The sequence below is a fragment of the Monodelphis domestica genome, chromosome 4, assembly GCF_027887165.1.
Source record: "Monodelphis domestica isolate mMonDom1 chromosome 4, mMonDom1.pri, whole genome shotgun sequence".
NCBI lineage: Eukaryota > Metazoa > Chordata > Mammalia > Didelphimorphia > Didelphidae > Monodelphis > Monodelphis domestica.
The window spans coordinates 9,956,696-9,976,600 of NC_077230.1; the positions used below are offsets into that span (position 1 = coordinate 9,956,696).

Sequence of the window (19,905 nt, forward strand, 5' to 3'; positions counted from 1 at the left end):
CTTTTTTCACCACAACATTTCCCTGAGGACAATAGTATTAAGATTTTTTTATCCTATCGTGTGCTTCTGGAAAACCCATGATCTTTATGTTGCCTCTGAAGAGATCAAAACTGATGAATCCTGAGATGATAAATATGGTCAAAACTGATGCTGAAGTCAATGATCAAGGGACAGTTAAAGCAGGATATAATTGCAAAGACAATTTTTTTTTTGTTGTGATCACATTAGAATCACAGGACTAATAAGTACTGAAACCTTCAATAAAAGAAATGATTTAGGGTTTAAATGAGGTAGAAAACAAGCTAAATTGAGCTCTCTCAAAAAAGGCACACTTTCACAGTTCCCCATGAAAGGGAATTCTTTATTTTCTTTGTCTATTTTGAGTTAATCAATTTAAGAAACTCCTACTTAACACTTTGCTATCAAGTAAGAGAATTCACAAGTCACTTACTTAGAAAGCTCCACCCTTTTAACCCAATCAATCAGAAACTTGTGAATCCTTTGATCAGAGTTGACACCTCAGAGGATGAGAGGTGGATCCCACAGACACTGCTCTCCCCACCCACCCCCCCACCCCCCCGGGCAGTGCTAAGCAATTTGGAAGCTGTGATAGGCCCCTGTGAAGAGGGGAAGGAGCAGAAAAGAACTATAAAAAGTCCTGAACTTCTTCGGCTGAGGTCCCTGGCTTGAATCTTAGGACCTGGACCTTTGGCTGGTGACCTGCCTCTTGGAGGTGACTTTGGACTTGGACGTTGGTTTTGACTTGGGATATTGGCTCTTGAACTAAATTTCTTGAGTGAGTGAGTAGCTGGCTTTCCTTTCCTGGCTTCTGGAAAGATTAATTCTGGAGAGGCCTTCCCCTCTTGGAGAAGGCCACTAAGCAAAGCACTGCAGCAATATTTAGTGTGATAGGCTAGACATCTTCTCTACCCTCTTTTTGCATTTTTTTTTACTTTCAATTTTTCTACCTCTTTGTAAATAAAAGCTATTAAAAGTCATTTTGACTTTAGCCATAATATTGTAAATGGGCAGAATTCTCACATATTTAGTCAAACGCCTAAATTTAATTCCTTACATCCCAAAATCCACATTGCAAACAATTCTGTTTTCTGGACATCCTTTGAAGCAGGAAAAGGACACTGTAGATAAGATATAGTTAGAGGAAGCTCAGTGAGGTCCCTACAATATTATACTTTCCAGGAAACACCTATGTCTTTTGTGACACATTTCTAGAATCATCAGATTTAGGAATAAACATCCTATAACAAAAGTTTTGGCTTATCTTTGTGGAAACAGAACTTGTAACTTTGAATGAACCATTGGGATGCTTACCAGCTATGTCAGTGAAATAATGGGTTGAATTGCAAATAAAAGCTGAAGCTGAAAACCCCAGATGGAAGAGGCTTTAATGCTTGTTTCAAAACCCTTTTTGTATGTGTTCTTTCTGCACCTTTCCTTTTCGGTCTCTTTTTTCCATATTTTGTGTCTGTGGGCTTCCTTCATAGCTTAAGAACTAATGTCTTTATATGTTGTGTGGGCCACAACTTGCCTTTACCAATCCTCTCTTTGAGATCAGTATGTTTTGTTTGCAAAGTGAATATACTCCCTTTTAATGTTATTGTTTTTTGCTTTTCTTCTAGATTGTCCTTCACTTCTGTATATTTGCATTTTCAGTCTATCATTCTCTCTGTTTCTTTGGTGAGGTTTGCCATCCCAGATTCTAGCATTTCTGTTCTGCCCCTTATTTTTGCAGTGTAAGCAACAAATTCTGCTCTTCTAATTCTCAGGAACAGTTTATTGTGGTTCCACATTCTCAGATTCAGTAGGGTCCTTGTCTCATCAAGAGTTAAATCATTCTCCTTTGTTCTGCAGTATTTATTCATATGTGTCTTAACTCATTTATTAGATTTGGAGGCCATATTACTTCTGATGTTATTTTCCTGGTTGATTTATTTGCTTATGTTTCTGAATCCTTTAATAATTCATCTCCTCCCCCTACCTCCCCACCTCCCCACCTTATTTACCTCTATTGTTCACTTACTGACTCCCTCCCCTTTAGTTGTGGTTTCCCTGGGGGCTAGATCTCAAAATGTCTTGATCTCCTCCCACATTGGACAAGTCACACAGTTCATTAGCCTTGATCTCTGCCCCAAATGACTTTTAGGTGGTCAAAAATGGCCCCATCTAGGTAATATGTTCTTTCCCTCAAGCATAGTGGAGTGCTACAAAGCTCCCTATACACACATAGACTCTCCTGTTCCTTCTGTCCCTTAGTTCTTTGGCCCAGCACTGGCAGTTTGGAGCTTTATAGCACTGGTGCTATGGCTTTGTTCACCCTACTACCATCTTTGCTAATTCTGGTGTTACTGGGTTGACTGCTTTGGCACCTACAATTCAAAGCTTTTGGTGTTACTGGGTTGACTGCTTTGGCACCTACAATTCAAAGCTACTAAAACTTTGCAACAATGCTGACTGGCTGTTGAGTCCAAATTTCTGCAGCCTAGAACTAGGGATCTCCAAAGACCTATACAAAATTATGAAGAGAGAAATGCACAGAAACAAGAACCTTGTATACAGCAACAGAAATACTGTTTGAAGGATGACTTGTATATATCTACCTTCAGAGAAAGAATTAATCAGTAGGGAAAAAAAGCAAGACATGGTTTTCTATATACACAAATCTTTTTTTGGTCAAATTATGCCTTCTCTAATGGGGAGAAGGAGAGAGGGAGGTAGTTGTTTGGTATTTTAGTGTAACAAACAAATTTACATTTTAAAAACTGAAGAGGCAGGGGTTGGGGAAGGTTTTGTTGTAAGCTTGTGTGGTATCTTTGAGTCTGCTAGTACAGCATTGCTATGAGCTTCAGGGCTTTAGTTCAGGATTTTTTTAAACTTTTTTTTCCTTTTTATTCTGGGTGTCCTGGACCATGGAGATGGTTTAAGTTGTCTTATCTCTGATGTGTACTTTTTAGTTTTGGAGAGATTTGAGAGACTGTAGGGGCCAGAGAAGATATCTAGACTTCCATTTTATTGCTCACATGACCCAGAAGTCAAGTTGGCCTATGTTAATTCTTGTCATTGATTAAACAACATCCCATAGCTTAATCTTCATGCTCTTTGACTTCTTTTCAGCCTTTAATATTGTTGATCACTCTTTCTTTTTTGGTCTCTCTTCCTAGGTTTTTGGAATTCCACTCTCTCCTGGTTCTCTGTTTCTTACTTCTCCTTCACTGAATCTTCTTCCAGATCATGTCCTCTAACCTCTAACCAGAGATGTCGCTTAGGGCTCTGTCCTGCGCCCTCTTCTCTTCACCTTCTAGGCTACCTCTCTTGGTGATCTTGTCAGCAACTATGGATTTTGTTACTCTCTCAATGCTGAAATCTCTCATATTTACTATATCATGCCCCAATCTCTCTGCTGACCTCCAAGTTAACAAACTGCCTTTCAGATATCCTGAAGACACCTTAATCTCGGTATGTCTAAAAGAGAACCCATTATCATTCCCCCTAACCTTTCCTACCTTCCCTCTTACTGAAGAGGAAATATCATCCTCCCAGTTCTTCTGTCCGCTAACCTGTGTGAGGCATCATCAAGTCCTCTCTCACTATCTTGACTCCCATATCTCATCTCTTGCCAACGTGTGTCCATTTCATTTTGGCAAAGGATCTCAAATATGCCTTCTCTCCTCTGGACGCTGCCTCTACCCAGGTGCAACCCTCCTCATTGGGGCTATTGCAATATCCTGCTGGTGTCTTAAGTGCGCCACTCCAATTCAGCCACTAAAAGTGATTTTCCGACACATCTGGCTGTCTCCTACTCAATAAACTCCAATGAATCCCTATTGCCTCAAGATACAAGATCTTCAGTTTGGCACTTTGTCAAAGCCCTTCAGAATCCAGAGGCCTCCTAACTTTCTAATCTTCCTGTCCCATAGGCATTGGTCCATTGGCCTTCTGTTCCACAAACAATGCTCCTTGTTTTGGCTCTGGGCATTTTCCCTGGCTGTCCCTCAAGTCTGGAATTTTCTCAGTCTTCCTCTCCTGCCTACTAACCTACCTGGCTTCCTTTAAGTCCTAACTAAAATTCCCTTTTCATAATCTTTTACAACTGCCCTTAATCCCAGTACCTTCTCGGTTATTTCCCATTTGTCCCATGGATAGCTTGTTTGTATACATTTGCTTGCATATTGTCTCCATTAAATAGTGAGCTCCCTAAGGATAAGGACTTTTGGCCTCTTTTTGTACCCCCAGTGCTCAGCAGTGCCTGGCACATAGTAGGTGCTTAATAAATATTTATTATTTGACTGATATTCTATTATAGGTTTGCTGATCTTTCTACTTATTGACACTACAGGGTATTTCATCACCTGCATATGGAATGCTATTCATAGATTTCAATTTACATAAAAGTTTAAATGTAGGTGAAAGCTACACTTTTTTCTTTTTTAAAGAAAAATGTATGAACCCAGAGCATGTGTAAAATCCCTATCATCTTTTATAATCTATAAGTCAGCACTGAACAGGAAATCACGTGTAGAAGTTCTAAAAAACCACAAGGGAAACATTTATGTTTTTCCCCCCAAAGATTTATTTCAATGTTAAATAAAAACACATTAATTATTTTGGCATACATTTCTCATTTTAAGATAAGAAATAAAACAATTGACTCAGTCATGGTAAAAAAAAACCCCACTATATATATTACATTTATAATATGATATATATATATACATATATCATAATAGATCCATGTAGTGTCTTTAAATAGCCTATTGCATTGCAGCCTGCAGAACACTGTCAAGAAAATCTGCAAAATTCAGAGAGACTTTTCTGTTAGCCAAACAATTTCAAAAAGGTTCTATAGCAATGGGGAAAAAATACCAAGAAAATAAAGTGCTTGCCATTGCTTAGAACAGGAAACAAATGAAAACATTGCTGTAGCCTTTGATCTAGACTGAGAACAAATGATTTTTAAAAGGGAAAATGACTATTTCATTTAGATTGGTTTGCTACTTTTGTAAAAATGGAGGCAAGTAAAGTTGCTGCCCTGGGGGAGGGGAGGGGACAGAAAAGTCTGGCTTCTCTCTTTTCTCTCCCACTCTTGAGGACTGATTCACAACCCAGTAGGAGACTTTGGTGTTCTCTCGACTTCAAGGCACCAGGTTGATCAGCAAGAGTTAACTCCAGTAGCTTCCCCTCACAGTGAAGTTTTGAGGAACAGCAGCGAGCTCAAAAACATGAATACTTAGAACTTTCTGAAGAGAGGCAAATTGGGGAAAGCTGGAGATATGGAACAATCTCATAAAACCACCTTTTCTCCCTGCCACCAATTATTCTGGCCAGTCTTTGGCTTTACCATTTGTATCACTTTTGCTTAATACCACAGGTTTCAAAAGAGCCAAAATTAAACAAAGACACCCTGTGTTGAGAAAGAGATGACGCCTTCAAGCAATGAGCAGAGGGAGGCAGCACTTTTTAGCCACCTGGCTAAGTTCCTGCAAATTACCTGCTCCCAAAATGGAGGACACACCTTTCTCTGTCTCTTAACATGAGGGTGGCCCCTGATACCACTCCTTAAAAATGAACTAGAACCAACCCCAGCTTTGTTTATAGTTTCAGGAAACAAAAACAGACCCAAAACACAAAAATGTAGTACAAAATCTAAAACATAAGCTGTGTATCCATTTGTTTTTTGTCTATATACATACAGTATTTGTTGTGGGTTTGAAAGTTTTTAAAACGGACCCAAAAAGACACTAATTGACCTAGAACAAAAAATAAAGAGATCCACACACCTTTAAGGTTGTACTGTTTTGGATAGAATTCTCTCCAAGATAGAGGTTTTGTTCAGAAAAAGTTGAATTCCTTTCCAAAAGATTGTTGTCCTATTTTCCTTATTTTTTTTCAGTATAATCATAGCCTCAGGTTATTGCACATTTTCCCCCAAATAAGTTGTTCTGTTTGAACCCTGATAATGAAATACACAAAAACTTAATTAGCAGCAAAACTAAAATGCAGAGCACTCAGGCATATTAAAAAAAAAAAAAAACAACCACAAAACACCTTTGTGAGTTTTTAAGGGAGAGAAATCAAAAGCCTATAGATTATCCCTTCAGTATGAGCAAACTCACTTTCCCCTAAAGAAATGCTTTAAAACTCAATTCTAAGCAGAATTCACTAAACTTCTTATCTAAAATAAGGGAAAACCCCTCCAACTTAGGACACAGAGGACATTGTTCCAGTAACTGTGAAGATGGCTGCTGCTGCACTGTTGGAACTTTTACAAATATAAAGCAGGTTCACAGCTTTCACTTCAAGTGTATGTTTCAGGGAGTGAGGAATTGTGAATTACTAAGAGAAAATAACTCCTATGTGAACACACACACACACACACACACACACACACACACACACACACACAGAGCAATGCTCACATATTTCTTCCATCAATGCACCAACTGTTGCACGCCACTGCTTTTAAGAGGTAATAATCTTCACAAACTCGTGATGAATGTTGTGAAAAAGAGAGCACTTAGTTCCTTTTCTCGGAATGGCCTTCCCCCTTCTATGTCAGCACTACCAGCAGCTTGGAAAGTTTTGCATAACAGCAGAGCAGCATTGTCTGACAAATATAGTACCAGTCATTCTCTGGCCCCAGCCTCCCCGCCTTCCCTCCCTTCCCCATCAACCCAGAAAGAATTCTCCTTTGCAGTATTTTTCTTCAAAAAGCTTTCAGTCCATCTACATATTTGTTCAGTGCAAGAAAAAAAATGTAAAGCGAAAACACATGATGTATTGCTTTTATCATTTCTATGAAGTTATTGGCTGAGTCTAAAACTTGACGTACTTTAAAATTATTGCTTCAAAGAATCAGTCAATCCATGCAGTTGGACACTAGAAGTCCCGAGGAAGGGAGACTAGATTAAACAGCAGAGGTCTCTCACTGAACCAGCACAAATTTCCCCACTTGGGGAGAGGTAAGGTCTTCCATCTCATAGTCTCCCTGGTGCAAAACTGCTGGATCGTAGCTCGGAGACCAAATGGCAAAATGTGGCTGTTGGGGAAAAGAAGGGGTGGCCAGAGAGGGGTGGCTGTGGATGCCCAAGGGAGAATCGAGGAGCTGGGCTGCTGAAGACACCGGGGAGACGCTGCCCTTGAACAGGTGGGGGTGCGCTCCACAAGTCAGGAGAGGATTGGCCGCAGGGTAGGTTTCATCACAGGCAGAGATGACATACTGTGCTTGTGACAGCTGGGGAGCCTGAGGACAGCTCAGGTGGACTGATGTGTTATGCTGTAACTGCAGCAACCTAAACCAGGGCAGAAAAGGAGGTTAATGACGGTATTTCTTTGAAGTTTGCCCCTGAATGCTTCAACCACACGTTAAAGACACAAAGTTTCAATTTTTCAATTTAGAAAACATTTTTTAAAACGTTCCTTGTGAAGTTGATGGCATATTAGTCCAGGACATGTAATACCATGAATAACAAACACCAGAGTTATTTTGGATATTTACATCTTTTTGAAATTTTCACGCTTTTACAAAAACTCATGATATACTTGAAGGAGCAATATGCCTAGTCAGGAAGACTTGGGTTCAAATCTCACTAGGTGACCCTAGGCAAGTCACTTAACTTGTGTGGCCTCAGTTTCCTCAGGTATAAAATGAGAATAATAGCAGCACCTATATCAAAGGGTTGTTTTGAGGATCAAATGAGATGTTTATAACAGGCTAGGAACAGTGCCTGGCACAGAGTAGGTGCTACATGAATGCTGATTTCCTGCTTTTTTTCCTCAGTCTTTCCCCCTCATCTTATTTTATAGGTTCATCTTTATCTGCCTCCTGCCAACTTTCCATAGACTGTAGGCTCCAAATCAGACCATCCTTTCCCTTGGGGGAAGATAGTTGGGTTTTGATAGTATATAAAGCAAGGTAACATAGAAGAGAATGGAGGTAAAAGGTAAGTTTTTACCAACTTCAATGTATACCCAGGAAACGTGTTTCTGATGAGCTATCTTACCTTTGTTGGTGAAGAACCTCCTCTAGCAGGTTTTCACCTTCCCGGCCTTTTCCTCCGCTACTGTATAGGCAAGGGTTAGGCTGATAGTGTTGGGAAGAGTTTAGACATCCTCTGGTGGCTCGCCCTGATGAAGCCTGACACGCCTGTCGAGCCAGCCCATTAATTTTGTTTAGTCCTAGTAATCCTTTGGCCCTAGTATTTTTCCGGAGTTGCTGTCTAAAAGCTTTCAAGCCTGGGGAGAGACAAAATAAAGACATTTTTAAATCTTCTGCTTGTAATTCCAATATTTAAACTAGTTTAGGCAGTTCTAGGGAAAAGGCCAAGAAGGGGCAGGAATTGTTTGATGGGTGGATTAGTATTGTTTGGTTACATGCACGATTTCTATGTCTTTTCCTAAATTAATGACAGATCTACATTTTAGCAAAGATTTGGATTATGGCTGCAAATCTGATTCTAGTTCAGGCTCTGAGGAGCCCAAGAACCAGGACAGCACGTGCATTTAAAAGAACCTCATGTAAATTAGAAATAGCAAGTAAAAACACCCAGGGAAATCCGAGACATCCTGTGGCCAAAGTAAAAAAGGCAGGAAGAGGAGTCCAGGAATGTGGAGTTCTGCCATGGCTAGCCATGAAATAAGTATACACCCGAGTTCTTATTTTAAGCTATGAAGATGTTCTCATAATAGCTAACTGCCCGAAGGGTTGGTTTTTTTATTCAGTAGGTAAATCAAAATAGATTGAGATATTCTAATAAACATTCAATGTGGGACTCTCAGAGGTGAAGGTCTATGACCAGGACCATCTTTGAGAGTATTTTTACTGCCTTCTCTGGCCTATTGCAAGAATCTAGACAAGTCTATCTAGTTGTTCTTTGCCTTCAGTTCCAATCTAGAGAACGGGGATAGTATTACATGAATGAGAAAGTGTGTATAAAGACATTTTCTAAGGACAGCAAACCCCCGAATCTCTCCCGTATTATTTGGAAGGGCCTACCTTGAGTGAGTGAGGTATCGGAAGCTCTCCTTCCTTCTTGAAAGCTGAGAGGTAGCAGGGCAGCTCTCCCTAGGCCTCCCTCTAACTTCTGGCCTGGGGTGTCACATTGTGCCACGAGGAAAGGAGAGGCCAGTTTGACATCGGAGGAGTCGGCCATCAGCACTTGGCCATTGAGGCAGCTACTCAGACCTCCGGACCCATTGCTGGAAGAAGAGGTGAGGCAGCTATCGGAGCTGGTTCCCTCGGCTGGGCTGGTACAAGAAGAGATGACTATGCCTAGAAGACAAAGAGCATTATCAAGGGCTTGTTAAGCCCACTGAAGCCTTCAAGAAGGGCATTTAATCTGCTCTGAATACTTGGTCTCCTGGTAACCCAAAGAGGGCAGCCCTCGGGCGGACCACCCTCTATTTCGTTGGGGGAGGTTAGAAGTGAGGAAGAGAAGTCCTGAGCAAGGGAAAGGAGCGCTTCATGGCTACAGAATGTGCTTGTCACTTTCAGATCTTGTCTGTCCGGCGCGGAAGTGCCCCACAGTGCTGTGACATCTTTTCTTAGCGAGTCAGAGCCGCAGGTACTCTGTCAAGCACTGTGACAAGTGCTCTTACAAACACTATCTCACTTGATCCTTACACAGTCCTGCAAGGTGGGTGCTAGTACTTTACAATTGAGGAAATGGAAGCGAGAAGAAGTGCCAGGCCTTGGGCCACATAGGAAGTGTCTGAGGCCACATGTGAACTCAGGTCTTCCTTACTCTGGGCCTCGTGCTCCATACCGGCTGTCAGAGATGACTACATTCCCACAATGCCTCCCCAAAACATACATGGGGAACAATAATAATGGATGGGAACGTGTCATCCTATTAGAGCTACAGAATAATGTGACTTTTGTCCCCTAAAAGTCATACCCGGAAACCAAAAGAAAGGTTAAACAGGGAAAAGACTGAAGTTCACTTTGGTTTTCTCTACTAATAACGTAAAACACAAGGCTTCGGCCGGCTGGACTCTCCCAATTCTGCTAAGCCTTCTTCTGAAGAAGCAACGCGGGCTGACTCACACGGAGGGCTGCGCTGGTACAAATGGCTGGTGACCTCGGCAAGGGTGTGCCTCCTGTTGGCCGTGCTGCTGGGGGGGTGCCCGGGGTGCTGGGCTTTGACTTCCTCCTCCAAGTCTTGATCTTGGCGAACCTCCTCGCTGATAGTGGTCTCCAGGAGGCTGTTGGGAGAGATGAAGCCGCTTCGGAGCAGGCCGCTGACGCTGGGGTCCGCGGAGAAGAAGAGGGGCTGTAAGGACACACAAAGCCGTTCAGAGGCTGGGCAGGCGCAGCACTCGCCCATCCCCTTTTCTGAACCTTCCAAGTGGAGCTTGGAGCCACTGACGCTGAGAGCTCACCTGCAGAGGGTGGTTCAAGTCAAAATCCATTTCTTCCTGCAACACGGCCGGGGCCAGGCTTTGGGGGTGCTGGGGCAGCAAAGAGGATCTGAAAGCATCGGCAGCGAGGCCTTCCGGAGGCGTCTACAGACCGGATGAGAAAGAAGAACACTCGGGAAAAGGCCCCGAACGGGGCACCCAAAGGGGGTCCCACGTCTTTGCCGCCTCCCCCTATCACTGACGTTTGCCCATCCATGACTACGACGGGCTTCCAAGTCTACCTCACGCGTGGGGAATGCAGGGTAAGCCGGCCAACGTGGATAATGATCCCCAACAAGCTGTGAAGGATGTTGTGAACATCCTGCGAAGCTGGAGAAATCTAGACGGGTGTCTGGGGAGGCGGGGGGGGGGGGGGGGGGGGGGCGGGCGCAGCGCCCTCCTCCTTTCCAGGCACAGCTTCTGTCCTGCTCAGAACCGAACCAGGCAGAGCCGAAGCTGTGTCAGGACAGACGTGCTGAAGAGGAGGAGCTGCGTGGCGGAACCCTGGGCAGAGGGGAAAAGACGGCCGCCCCTCGACGGGATAGGCCGAGTCCTACTCCTCGGGCACTCGGGTTTGTGGTTCAAGAGCTCTAACACTTTTGTTCTAAGGATTCCTGAGTCAAGACGGAGAGGAGACACTAAGCCAAGACAGCCTTCCAGGCTCTCACCTCCAGGGGGCTCGGGTCCGAGCTCCTAGATCTTGGCAGCTCTCCGGGCCCCGAGCAGGTGGCCGGCTGAGTGCTCCGGTACTCCTTGAGCCGCTCCAGGAGGAGGTAATAGATCGCAGCAAAGTGGTTATAGCTGCTGTTCTGCAATGACTGGAAGAAAGAATAGAGAAACGTGTAGCGAGGTCAGCGCTGGAATAACAAGTCAGCACGAGCTGAGGAGGACGTGACTCAGTGGAACTTTCTTTAAGACTGTTCACGGGTCACTCCGGGCACCTGGGAAGGTGCTTTAGAAGAGGAGACTCGCCCCGCCCCGCCCCCCCCCCCAATGGAGGATGGTCGGCCCTTGGGCCCTCCTGTTTTTCCCCATAACGCTGGCCAAGTCCAAAAGCAGGTGCTGCAGCCAAGCGTGCAGAGGGTGCCGGGGCAGGAGGAGGCTCACCTCCACCGTCCTCTGCTTGCTGATCCCGAGCGTCTGCATCATCCCCAGCACCTGCTCGTTGTAGTCTCCCAGGTTCGAGCTGTAGTTGTGCACAGAGAAGGCCAGGCCCGGGCTCCGCGGCAGGGAAGGGTCCGCCTGCATCCACTTGTGGTGCTTGATCTGGGCGATGGTGATTCTCTTGGCCGGGTCCACCACCAGCATGCGGCGGATCAAGGTTTCACAGTCTGAGGTGGGAAAAGAAGCACACGAGCAAATGGTGACGTTGCGGAGAGCCGCATTAACCAGCGACCGGTCGGTGCACGATCGCGACCCCCAGTAACTGGGGATCGGCCCAGGAGCCCACCGGCGCTCTTCTGCGGGGCTCCTTTTGCTCTCCAGCCAGCACCGGAAGGTCAACTCCAGCTCTCTGACTGCGAGCATCAGACTTGGCCCCCGGGAGCGCCGCGGACGCGCTCAGCTTGGCTTTCCTCACGGGGCGCTCTTGGGGGAAAGCCTTGGCCAAAGTGCTTCGGTCCACTCGGCCCACCAAACAGGCCACGTGTTTGAGGGGACGACCAATGCCTCAACTGGCCTTGACTACCCATTTCAAAGAACCTCTGAAAAAATCTGACTCTGAAATGTCAGGCCCGGTTTCGTTAGGAAAAGCTCAATCCCAGCAGTAAGCGAGACTAAAGAAGCCATCTGTGACATGACGACGTGGGCTAAGAGAACTTGAAGGTCCAAACTAACTAACCAACTCCAGGTCTAAATCTGCACGTTTTGTGATTTAGTCGAACACTTCATGTTACAGATGAGCAACGTATTTGCCATTTCCCACCCCCTGAAAAGGCTCGTTTTTTATTGCCTTGTTGCGCTAAGAATGCCCAAGAAAAGAGCTTCCCTTCTAAGAATGGGACCTTAAAATACTCTTTGAGTCTTGTTGTTTTCTAGGAAGCGAAAACGGTCTCTCTCTGGATAGGTGTCGTTTCATGGACTCAAATTCAGGTGAAAAGAAAACCGAGCAGGTATTTCAGGAAGCGAATGTCAACGCCTCCACAATAAGCAACGGCCCTACGAAACCAAAGGATTCCTGGGTCTAGAAAGAGCTTACATACCTTGGGACATGTAGAAAGGGATACGGAAGCGGCCCTCCAACACTCTTTGTCTTAAAGTTGGTAAATTGGGCCCATCAAAAGGAAGAGAGCCACAGACAAGGACATATAACACAACACCAAGGCTCTGTTAACAAAAAAGTAACAAGACAACATCCTGGTCAGTGAAGGCCACACGATGCACTCCACCCAACAGTGTGGCAATGCTTGATTATATCATATACATGCACATGGACACAGACTCTCTCGCTCTCTCACCCAGATATCCAGATGGGGCCCTTCGTATTCCTTCCCTTCAAAAACTTCTGGGGCAGCGTATGGAGGACTTCCACACCATGTAGATAAGGGCTCTCCTGACTTGTAGAAATTCCCAAATCCAAAATCTTTAAGAAAAGGAGATAGAGGGGAAAAGAACAATTTAAGGCTGAAATGTCAGAGGTGAGACATTTTAAGGAAAACTACCCATAGTACTTAGGAGCAAGAATTACATGGGACATTACAATGTGGTCATTTGTGACCACTGTTTAGCCCAGGTTCTATAATATTTAAAAACACGTGACTCTTCTTACCTGCTAGCTTGATATTCATGCTGGCATCCAAAAGAAGGTTTTCGGTTTTGAGATCCCTGTGAACTATATGATGACTATGGCAGTATTCCACCGCCGAAAGAATCTGCCAGAACTTCTTCCTTGCTTCATTTTCACTCAGATGCCCATTGGAGGTCAAATAATCTAGAGATCAATAAACTAGCTTTAAAAATATGCATGTACATTTCTTTGAATTTTTAGTAATGACTTCAGTTAAAAGAAGTACTCAATCAAATTTGATAATTCTAATATTGAAAATATTATTTAAATATGTGTAATGACAGAACTGGCCAAGGGGTGTCCCAATCCTTTGGGCCTGTCCAGACTCCCTACATGGGTATTCATTCAGCAAGTAGAAACCTGTACACGCCCAAAGGATGGGAGACTCAATGGCCAGCCTCTTTCTCCCTTTCCCTTACAGACGTTTTTCTGGATGAGTTAGAATTTCTTCCTCCCTACCAAAGGTAACCAGATAAAGTAACTCACCAAACATTTCTCCATTTTTTGCAAATTCGGTAACAATGTAAAGCATATCCTTTGTTTCCATAACCTGAGAAATACACAGAGATCAGTTAGCAATATTTCCAATAGAACAATCCACAATTTCTTCATTTCTGGAGACAAAGCATATTTAATCGCTTACATCATGCAGAAACAAAAGAAGGGGACCATGGTTAGAAGCTATTTGTCAGTGGAAAGATGCTTGCTGTTGTGTACTAGGTTTCTTTTAGCCAAGAACTGGTTTGGTTTTAAATATTCTGGAAAATGTAAAGGCTGCTTCAATCTGCTTCAATCATTTTATGTATTTTCTAGAAGATGTCATCTTTTCTGCACGGAATCACAATTACTTTTGACCATTATAGGATGTTACAATTCATAACTTTCTTTTTTGAAGATGAAATTATTAGGACTTGCACCTGATTGAAGGCAATTCCCTGGTGGGCTATATTTTGACACTGGAATAATGCTTTGATAGTGGAGCAAATGAGACACCGTAGGTCATTAGAAGTTAACAAAAGGAGATATTCCTAGCAATAGCAGAGGGTTGGGGCTGCAGGTACCACAAGTAGATTTAGCTGACTTAAAGTTTCCTAGTTTTCTATCACTGTGGGCCTAGGCTATTCACAGCTGTTTTCAACGTTGTTCCAGTTGCCTGTATTTAAACCAGTGCATCCTGAACCAAATTTTGAGGCTAGTCTCAATACCTTTTAAGTGAAAACCAGCTTAATCTACCTAGGGATAGAGTTAGAATAATGGCTCCTACCACAGAAACCTAGCAAGTAACAAGAGATTATTACCTAGGTTGATATTTACAGCCTACACAAACTAAATAATAGCTATCAAGTACTGCATTCCCATTTGCTTTGCTGACATAATAAACTAAGTCTTTGCCAACAATGCCTTACTGTTTGTGCAAGTGTTCTGCTCAATGTGCGTCAATGGCAATGGCAAGTGTCAATAATACATCTAAGTCTCCATTTATTGATCTAGAATTGGATTTTTCCTTTTAACAATTTAGAGGCATCTTTATGCCTGGAGATGTAATTATAAAATAAGCCCCCAGAAAAGATAAAAAAAAGGAGGCTTTGAAAAAAGTAAAACATAAACACTATTATTGTTACCCTTAAGGGAAAAAAGAGGAAGCAAGAGAATGGGATTTTTTGTTTTATGAAAAGAGAATGAAGATTTTGCTTTAAAAAAAATGAGAAAACTATCCATGTATACAAAGTAGCAAATGTGGAAAGAAAATATTAAAAATTGAACCCACACCCTAAAAAGTCCATGTGTATTAAATAGGATTAAGGAAACACTGCTTTTGTCTTCTCAGTTTACTCATTTAAGGAGAGGAAAAGTAAAGAAATAAGGAATAAAAGAAAAAATACATCAAGTTCAAGATTACTAAAGGGAAAGAGTAAGGCATTTCTGAAATGTTCTGGGAAAAGTGCCAGCTGGTGTTGAAATCAGAATAACAACAACAAAAAGTCACTGTTATGTTATGGAGCTCTATTTCTAATTTCTGAGTCTCAACCAACAGGTAGAGAGAGATTCTTAAAACAAGGAAAGAAAATTCCCTGTAGAAAAAAAAATCTATCATCTAAGCTATTCCTTGCATTAAACATACTAGTTCAATACAAAAAAGTTAGATAAAGGAACAGGAGAAAAATAAAGTAAAATCAAAATATAATTTCTATCTTCTTTCCAATGAAATGGTTACAAATATCAAGTCACAACAATTGGGACAACATATATCACAGAGTATCCTGGAGACACTGGTAACACAAATCTAATCAACTGCTGTTATAAAATTAAAATGACCAAGAGTGGCTCCATGAATTTTAAAAGGCTAGTTAGTCTTTTTTAAGTTTCATAGCAGCCTTATTAATGTTCTATTACTGCTATTCATTTTTTAGTTAAGTTGTCTGAGGGACAGCTAGGTGTCTTGTGGATAGAGAGTGTGACCTGGAAAAAGGCAGTTCTGGCTTCAAATCTGCCCTCAGACACTTCCCAACTGTGTGACCCTGGGCAAGTCACTTAACTCTTATTGCCTAGCCCTTACTGCTCATAATTTGCAAAGAGATGTTTCTAATTTAACTTTGCATGTCTGTGATACATGTATTCATCTACAAAGGATGTTCAAATTTGCCTTCCTGTTCAATACATACTAAAGAATTAGTGTACCCAAGTGGCTAGAAAGATGAAAAAAAGCCAGAAAAACCTACTTTCAAGTCCTTTAACAAATAACCTGAAGACTCCACTCCTTCCCTTGAAAATAAAATCGTTTTCTAATATCACATCTTCACCCTCACTCATTTGGAAACATGAAATAGTGGGTAAGTTTGTTCTTTGATATGTGTGGAATGGCTGCATCTCAGAAGAACAGATATATTTTAATTTTAGGTCATAAATTGTGGAAGAGTAATTTATCTCATCCACCAACCTGCCGGCACAATATTTGAAATTACTTGAGAACCAAAATGAAACCTGAAATTCTGTAGCATGTGTCTATGCTTAACAAACAATTCTGTAACAAACCATGGTTAAAGATGCAAAAATTTAAGACTATTGTGTTATTGTTATATGTATTGTAATAAACACAAACATTTCAATCCTTAAAAAATGGGCGCAGACGGTGTTGTGGGACCCTATACACTCAGTGCTGGCAACTCTCTTCTAAGGCAATCAGTTGCAGAGAAAATGCTAACCTGTATTTGTAGAGGGAGCTTCCTTACCTGGACTATATCTCAATAAAATTATAGGTCTAGTCCTTATTCCTACCAATATATGCTAACTACTTTTTTCTCTAATATGGGTTTAGGAGTTATAACAAGTAAAGATAACAACTTTAAGTCCTAAAAACTCAAAGCCAGAAATATGTTAAAAGCAAAAAACCATTTTTCTCAAAAAAGATATTCATGTGTCATATTAGTTATGGTATAGAGCTAATGACTACAAAACATGCACTCCTAGACAAATCTAAAATTAACTTTAAATATTTCTGGCCAATGGCAAAATAAGAAATTGTAAATACTTGCATAATTTTACAGAGAAATATCATGTCTACTTTTAGTCAATTTACGATGACTGACTGGCTTATTGTCACTAAGAACAGTATTTATTTTGTGTTAACCGATAGCTGACAAATATTCCTTTCTTGTAACAAATAAGAAGGTGGTCATTAATCTGTACATAAGGATCCTTAAGATTGCATACTGACAGTTTAAAAATTTAATATTATCTAATGTTTTAGTGTATTTTTTAATTTTGTTAAAAATTTTCAGGAAGTTGTGGTCCCCTTGGTTTGCTTTAAGAACTCTTTGCAAGATAAAGATTACTGGCAACTAAAAGCAGGGGGTGCAATTTCATCTATCATGCATCTGTTTTTCAAACTAATTTCTCACCTGATAAAGCTTAATAATATGAGGATGGTTTAAAAGCTTCATTATCTGAACCTCTCGATAAATTTTCTCCAAGTTGCTTGGATCTAATCTTGCTTTATCTATAATCTTTATTGCAACCTGTAAATTAGGGGGGAAAAGGAAAAAAAATGTTACTATGCACATAAAATCCTTTGTGGTCCACAGCACCGTTTACATAATTCAATTTTTGCAGCTGAATTCTAAATCAGTCTCATTAATACACAATAAGTAATGGTAGTGAGAAAGGAAAAAAACCCCTGTAACTTTGCAAATGCCTTAAAGGGTCAGATATAAAATCTTCTGTTTAGTGTCTCCTCTGACCTCTCTTGTCTTCTAATACCTTCCACCCCAGCCCTTACATATTTTTCAAGTCAGTGATCAAACCATCTCTAGTCTACAGACATTTTCACTGCCTGTCCCTCATGCCTAGAATTCTCTGTCTCCTCAGCTTTCCTAATTTCCTTCAAGCCTTATATAAAATCCCACCTGCCAGAGGCAGACTTTCCCAAACTCCCTTGATGCCCGTGCCTTCCCTCCATTATATATTGTTTGTACATAATTGTTTGTATGCTGTCTCTAGCTTCTTGACAGCAGGAACTCTTTCCCCAGCACAGAGCATATCTTCAGCTTAACTTCTTGTTTGCTGACTGACAGATAAAAGTATCTCCAAAGAATTTTTAAAAACCCAAATAAATGATTTGTCAATAAGGGCCAATTGGCATATTTAAAAATTTTAAATACTTCCTATTGCACCCATGTTATGATTTGTGCCCTCCCTCAAAACAATAAAAGGCAAGTACTAGTTATTTAGTCCTGGTCACTTGACCTCAGTTTCCTTGTCAGTAAAATGAATATAATAACATTTATAACACTTCCCTCCCAGACTACTATGAGGAATACTATACAGCCTCTCCCTTGGGTCCTAGACTATTTTGAAAAGGAGGGGGAAGAATTTCTTGGAAAGGAAAGATTACACATGTTAGTCTATGAAAGCAAAGAACAAACCTCAGACCTACCTGGGTCTTGGTGACTCTATGCCTGGCTAGTTTTACCACAGCAAAATTTCCTTTTCCCAGGGTTCTTTCAATATCATAAAATCCAACTCGGAGGGGCCTTTGCTGTGTCTGATTTGAAATGGGGACTGAGGTAAATTCTGACATGATCACCATGGCTTCGATTGTGATTAGAGATACTTAGAGAACCTTCATGCAATTTTCTTCTGTTATGGCTTGCACCTACATGGAGAAAAAGATGTGATAACGGTGGATCCAGCACATATGTAGCCATAAATTCCACCTCTGCCTAATTTGCCTTAATATGGAGCCTTAGCTTCAGAAGCTAGGTTTTAAATATTTTCTTCTCAAACAAGTTAACAAATTCCCAGATACCCCCGATTCCTTTAACAAAAGACATGAATCTGTCCCAAATGACAGCATCTTCTAAGGCTGATGCTCTCCACAGAGACATGCATCCTTTCAACTCTACTGCTAGCAACATTTCAATGTATGAGATCAGCATCTTGGTTCATTCCCTCCCCTCAACCACCCCCATCTCCCCAAACCCAAACAGTGTTTCAGAAGGGAGGGGAAATGCTATCAGCCCTACACAGAACAACAAAGAGGAATCTCAATCTTTAACCAGCATTTCCACAATCCTGAAAGTCTGAAGCCATCAAAGGACAAAAACTATTGGACTCAGTCCCTCCCGCCGTCAAAAAAAAAAATGCAGTTGTCAAAGAGCTGCCTAATCAATCTGGTGGGTCTTCAAAGCGGAGCTACACATGTGTTCTCTCTCATACGTGCACCCTGGAGTTTCACCCAGAGGCATTAACGAGAGTTAACATCCAGCCGTAGGGACACGTACATGCTCACACACCTCGGGAAGGGAAGCACCCAACCATTACTCATGGAAACAAAAGGAATTCCCAACCTGCATCCCACACAATCCTGGGGCACCCCGAGAGAGGATGCAACAAACTTGAGCTGCTCACAGGGATTATTCCCGCCCCTTTCCCCCCCTCTCTCCCACCCCACCCCCATAACGTGGAAAAGCCTTAGGCTGAGGCTGGCCCCCGAGAGGGGTACTGGGGCGTGGGGCAGTGAAAGGCTGAGGCTGGCCCCCGAGAGGAGCCTGGAAGGGGGCCGGTGACCCCCGCGGCAGCCTCTCTCCCTCTTTCCCCAGGGCCAGTGGGGGGGGGGGGGGGGGGGAGAAACAGTCAGGCACGCGGACAGCCCCATCCCAGCCGCTCCTGAACCGCAGGACCTTCTGCGACCCCCCAGGCGCCTCACCTTGGCCTCCTCCTCTTCCTCTTCCTCCAGGGTTTCCCACGAGTGGGCGACCCCCGCACACTGCAAGGCGAGACTGCAGAAAGCCCACCTCGCTGTCCTGAGGACAGGCAAGGGAGCGAGACAGCTGGGAAGGGCACACCCCCTGTCTGAGGCCGGGCGAAGGAAGCGACTGGGGCTGCCACTGGCCGGCCCAGGTCCCGAGAGGTCGCGAGAAGCTGCAGCGGCTCCGTGTTCTAGCCCCGGCTCTCGAACCGGTGGGCCGGTACCGGGGAGGGTCTGGCGAGCGGAGCGGACCGTGGTCGCGAACCTCGATGAGGAAGAGGGGAGTGTTAGCTGGTCCGAGCTTGAGATCTCCGAGCATGGGGTGGCCGGGGCTGCTGCTGACGTGCGGGCTGCTGCCGCTGCCTGTCACTACTGAAACCCCAGCCCGGCAGGGCTCGCTCACCACCGAGAACTGACAGCGCCATCCCTCCCCAGAGGGCGACCCCCACCCCGCCCCGCC

The 19,905-nt window shown here is 43.0% G+C and overlaps 1 protein-coding gene across 3 annotated transcripts; it reads right to left on the bottom strand.

The window, feature by feature from the left end:
- Window positions 1-2,017: 2,017 nt before the first annotated feature.
- SIK1 (salt inducible kinase 1) lies at window positions 2,018-19,539 on the bottom strand. 3 transcript variants are annotated; one of them, XR_008911746.1, is made up of 15 exons: window positions 19,404-19,539; window positions 18,132-18,350; window positions 17,098-17,214; window positions 13,685-13,748; window positions 13,181-13,342; window positions 12,870-12,994; window positions 12,615-12,738; window positions 11,521-11,744; window positions 11,082-11,231; window positions 10,396-10,518; window positions 10,061-10,286; window positions 9,011-9,286; window positions 8,019-8,250; window positions 6,848-7,307; window positions 2,018-5,968 (listed from the first exon to the last, which is right to left on the bottom strand). XR_008911746.1 is itself a non-coding variant. In XM_001364746.4 (14 exons), the coding sequence occupies exons 2-14, from the start codon at window positions 18,282-18,284 to the stop codon at window positions 6,941-6,943; spliced, it is 2,343 nt and encodes a 780-aa protein (XP_001364783.2). In that variant the 5' UTR covers window positions 18,285-18,350; window positions 19,404-19,539; the 3' UTR covers window positions 6,787-6,940. The 3 variants fall into 3 exon arrangements, 2 of the variants coding, with proteins under 2 accessions (XP_001364783.2, XP_016288633.2); XM_001364746.4 differs by lacking the exon at window positions 2,018-5,968 and having other exon boundaries at window positions 6,787-7,307; XM_016433147.2 differs by lacking the exons at window positions 2,018-5,968; window positions 19,404-19,539 and adding an exon at window positions 19,045-19,127 and having other exon boundaries at window positions 6,787-7,307.
- Window positions 19,540-19,905: the final 366 nt, after the last annotated feature.